A 5,519-nucleotide genomic window follows, 5' to 3' on the forward strand; every position below is an offset into this window, starting at 1 on the left:
GGACTAACTATTCAAATTCCAACATTCACACTGCGGAATGAGTTTACATTCCAACATTCACACTGCGGAATCCTTTATTACAATTTAACATTGCCTTTTAACTATAATCTGATAATTAAAAACAGATTTAATAGACAAAAAAAGAATACAATTAAACCCATAAAGAACACCGATGAGCATATGAAGCTAGCACAATACTTGGAAAACAAACTTCACACAAAACAAAAAACTACGCACACATCGGTACGCAGCAGTGCACCCACCTGAGTAGAGAAAGAAGCTAACCACCTAACCCATACATCACAAACCTAAACAAATTTGTAAATGAGTTGCAAGAACATGTACTTTGTATGTTTCTAAAATCTGTCATACTAGCATATTCTAGACATCTACTTAACATTATATTAACATCAATTATGCTTGAAAGGAGATTCAGGCTGCAGCCTGCAAGTAAGAGTTCTGCCCGGCAGTTATTTCAAGGCAATATGCAATTTGGAGATTAATCACTACTAACGAACTATTAGGCATCGTACAGACAAATATATTTGAATATTAACATTCTTCATAATATCAAGCCAGCCTATACCTAATTTGTGTTTAATTTCCAATCCAATACCACAAAATGGAACAAAAAAAGAAAAAAAAAAAAAAAAAACTGATGAATTACAACTCTAGGTGAACCACCGAAAACAGAACCCCGCAACCACACACCCCTCGCCTAGTGAAGGAAACACACATGCATAAACACCTCCGCCACACCCCAAACAAATATAACGCAAAGGAGAAAAGTGGGAGAAACATACCTCGACCTAAGCCATCAAGCGGTGTTCCCCGACACTTGGGCATCACCGCGATCCCCCCCAGCGACCATATCCGGCAGCTGATTAAGACGGCGACTGACGGCGTGGAAGAGAGTCGTGGACGATACACGGAAACGCGAGAAAGAGAGAGACCAAGAAGATCGTTGGAATTAGGACTAACTATTCAAATTCGACTACAATTGAACCGCTAACCCAAAAACAAAAACCCAAAAATACCCCACTTAAAATAAAACACACGCCTAAATGATTAAAAGCTACCATAGAGAATCAAAAAAATCATGTACATCCAATCTCAAAATCCAACGATCCTCATGAATCCACACTGTTTGTATTTTAAGCACTTTTTGTATTTGAATATAATCCTATACACGTATATATATATATATATATATATATATATATATATATATATATATATATATATATATATATGTGTGTGTGTGTGTGTGTGTGTGTGTGTGTGTGTGTGTGTGTGTGTGTGTGTGTGTCTGTGTGTGTGTGTGAGTGTGTGTGTGTGTGTTCAAATAGAGGACAAGTATACTGTGAGGACAGATGTAGTGTGTGTCATTCGCAGGTATGTCGTGTGCATGACCGAATGTAGTCGTGTGGCACAGTTTGTATGTCGCGCGCTAGATTTGTTAATTTATAGAGCCTGGGTTCGAAACCCGATGTTTACATATATTCTTGTGTGCCATTATGTATTAAGTTGTGTGCCTGGTATAAATTTATTGTGTGCCCATTATTTGTCCTCACAGTCCTCTATATATTGTTGTCCTCATTTGAACTCAACCCTATATATATATATATATATATATATATATATATATATATATATATATATATATATATATATATATATATATATATATAGGGTTGAGTTCAAATGAGGACAACAATATATAGAGGACTGTGAGGACAAATAATGGGCACACAATAAATTTATACCAGGCACACAACTTAATACATAATGGCACACAAGAATATATGTAAACATCGGGTTTCGAACCCAGGCTCTATAAATTAACAAATCTAGTGCGCGACATACAAACTGTGCCACACGACTACATTCGGTCATGCACACGACATACCAGCTAATGGCACACACTACATCTGTCCTCACAGTCCTCTATAATATACTTGTCCTCATTTGAATACACATCTATATATATATATATATATATATATATATATATATATATATATATATATATATATATATATATATATATATATATATATATATATATATATATATATATATATATATATATATATAGGGCTCACATTAAGCATTAAATTGACGCACTTTAAGTACACAACACACGCACATTAAGCTGACAAACAAAATACCTTCAGAACACAAACCCACGCACCTTAAGCATAAAACTCACACATCTTAAGCACAGCCCTCATGCACCTTAAGCACAAAACTCGCGCACCTTAAGCACAAAAACACATGCATCTTATGTTTCAACAACTACTCACATTAAGCACAAACTCACGCACCTTAAGCACAAGACTCACGTACCTTAAGCACAAGACTCACACACCTTAAGTACAAAACTCACGCACCTTAAGTACAAAACTCATGCACCTTAAGTTTCAACAACTACTCACATTAAGTACACACCCACGCACATTACTCACCGCACAACCGCACAGGAAACATGCACCCGCACTGGTACTTAATTATATATATATATATATATATATATATATATATATATATATATATATATATGTATGTATGTATATATAGGGTTGAGTTCAAATGAGGACAACAATATATAGAGGACTGTGAGGACAAATAATGGGCACACAACAAATTACTATCATGCACACAATTTAATATATAATGGCACACAATTTAGAATATAAAAATATTTATAATAATAAAAAAAATAATATTAAATATAATCCTACAATATTAAAAAATCAAGCAAATTTAAAAAAAAAAAATCAAAACAAAAAAGGGATTCTTCATTGGTTTCCGGCGGAAACCAGAGATCTGGTTTCCGTGCCAAAACCCAAAACAGATCTCAAGTTTCCTCGCCGAAAACCAGATCTGGTTTCCGCGCGAAAATAAGATGGGTTGTTTTCAGCAGCCGGAAATCTGGGGGTTTTCCGTCTCGTTTCCAGCGGACCAACATACCAAAAGGTTGTGTTGAAGATGAAGAAGTTCTTGTTGAAGATTATGGCTGAGATGTTAAAGGTCGTGGAAAAGGACTTCCCAAAAAAATGGGGAAGTTGTTTTCCAAAAAATTAGCCTCATTTTCCTTTGACCAAGCCTTATTTTCTATTGACTCAAGTTTTCCTTTGCTTACCAAACATATGAAACCCGAAAAATGATTTTCGGAAATCATTTTCCGGGTTTCCAAACACACCTTTAAAAGAATCGTATTACAAGAATGCCAATAGAGTCGTAATATGTATTACTGAGTGGTTAAAATATTATTTTCTTAATAACATGCATATTATGTGAATCATTCATGTTGTCATTCATTTTCTTAATTGGTTGTTTAGTAGAGGCAGATTAAAGAATTTTGTTTTAGCTAATCCCCTCAAAAGGCACCAATGATTTGAATACAAATTTGTCCAACGATTTATTTCAATTGATCAATTGATCCAAAATAAGTTCCATCATAAGTTTTACTTTACAAACAACCTTATTGACAGTTGAATTTCCCGTAAATTACCTCATTTTTGTTTCTTCAAAACAGGAACAGTAAAGAACCTCTAAATTTGATATTTAAACTTATTAATTCTTGGAAAACACGGTTCAAAAGGGGCAAAAGTAAGAATGGAAAAAGAGAAAACAAAATATAGAAAGGAAAGCTCGTTTAACTAGAGTGGTATAAGTACATATAAGAAGATTGATAAGACTATTTTAAGTTGCATGGATTGAAGCAAAATTCGTCTTGCTAAACGAGCTTGAGTATCTGATTCTCTTTATTAGGACTCAATCTATGTATTTGAGTCTACTTATGATTCCCAATCCTAGTCTCCCTAAGTTTCTCAATCCTAGTCTCCCTAAGTCTATTCCTGTATATATACCTATGTCTTATACTCTTGTCATTCATTACTGTTAATACAATTTATTACAATTCTCATCTAGTATCAGCTAGCTAGGGTTTCTATCCAATGGCTGACGGATCTGTTAATTCCTCTGAAAGGACCATTTCTGATGCCCCTCCCTCATCGATTACTTCAACCGTAACCACCCTCTCCACGGCTCATCACTTCATTAGCGTCAAATTGACTCATCGAAACTTCTTATTTTGGAGGGCTCATGTTGTTCCTTTTCTCAATGGATATGATCTAATGGGTTTCATTGACGGAACCAATCCTTGTCCGCCGGCCACGATCTCGTCCGGCGAAGAGGGAGCGCTGCCTCAGCCGAATCTTGCTTATCATCCATGGGTTCGTCAGGATCAGGCACTTCTCGCTATGCTCATGTCATCGTTGTCTGATGAAGTTATGTCCTTGGCTAGCGGACATCACACCAACCGTGCAATGTGGACAGCCGTTACCTCCGAACTTGCCTCTTCATCTCAGTCTCGCTCGTTGGACCTTATCGGGCAAATTCAGACATTGCAACAAGGTGATGCTTCCGTCACTGATTATATCGGCCATGCACAGGTTCTCATTGAGGATCTAACTCTCACCGGCCGGCACCTTCCGCTTGAAGAACAAAACCTTTACGTATTTCGGGGTGTGCGACCTGAATTTCGGGGTCTTGTATCTTCTCTTAATGTCCGAGGAACACCGGTGACCCTTCATGAACTCTCAGGCCTCCTCAATGCCGAGGAGTTCGTCGTCGGCAGTGGAGAACCGTCGCCGACAACTTTTTCCGTCCAGAAATCCGGGCAGTCTCGTGGCGGTAGTGGCAGCCGTCGCGGGAATGGCAGTGGTCATGGTCGTGGTGGTAGGAATGGCAATCGCCAACCGAAGTGTCAACTTTGTGGAAACTTTGGGCACACGGCACATACGTGTTACAAACGGTATGAAAAGGATCCACAGGCTAATATGGTTTATCAGGGAGCTCCTTCAGATTCTTCACCAGACACTCATACTTGGTTCCCAGACACAGGTGGAATGAATCATGCGACTCCAAATATAGCGGCACTCTCTATCTCAGACAAATATAATGGTAATGACACACTCCGTGTCGGTGATGGTAGAGGACATCAACACCAAGGAGATTCTTCTTCGGGGCAATAGTTCTGGTGGGTTATACACACTACCAGCTCCTACTTCGTCACCTTTCGCGTTTCTTTCAGCTTGTGCGTCTCCTTCTGTCTGGCATGATCGTTTGGGTCATCCACACCATCGTGTCCTTAGTCGTGTTCTTCCCTTTTGTTCGGTTAGTGGGTCTAATAGTGTTATTCGTTGTAGTTCTAGTCTATGTAATGCGTGTCAAATGGGTAAATCTGCTCGTTAGTAGGTCCTAGGTTTTCTTTTCTTAGAGACAAGTTACAGGTCACATCTGTACCCTGTGCTTGAGGGGGTGTATTAAGACTCTATATCTATTTATTTGAGTCTACTTATGATTCCCAATCCTAGTCTCCCTAAGTCTCCCAATCCTAGTATCCCTAAGTCTCTTCTTGTATATATACCTAGGTCTTATACTCTTTTCATTCATTAGTGTTAATACAATTTATTACAGTTCTCATCCTCTTCACATCTCATGCACACACC

At 37.9% G+C, this 5,519-nt stretch overlaps 1 protein-coding gene across 1 annotated transcript; it reads left to right on the forward strand.

Annotated features, from left to right (window-relative positions):
• Window positions 1-3,962: 3,962 nt before the first annotated feature.
• LOC109191333 lies at window positions 3,963-5,042 on the forward strand. Its single transcript, XM_019341953.1, has one exon. It carries the CDS (start codon window positions 3,963-3,965, stop codon window positions 5,040-5,042), a length of 1,080 nt encoding a protein of 359 aa, XP_019197498.1.
• The last annotated feature ends 477 nt before the right edge of the window (window positions 5,043-5,519 follow it).

Source organism: Ipomoea nil, unplaced genomic scaffold (assembly GCF_001879475.1).
Source record: "Ipomoea nil cultivar Tokyo-kokei standard unplaced genomic scaffold, Asagao_1.1 scaffold0205, whole genome shotgun sequence".
Lineage (NCBI taxonomy): Eukaryota > Viridiplantae > Streptophyta > Magnoliopsida > Solanales > Convolvulaceae > Ipomoea > Ipomoea nil.

Bases quoted from the DNA above. Each gene is read 5' to 3' on its own strand.
- LOC109191333 (XM_019341953.1), top strand. From the start codon at position 3,963: ATGGCTGACGGATCTGTTAATTCCTCTGAAAGGACCATTTCTGATGCC.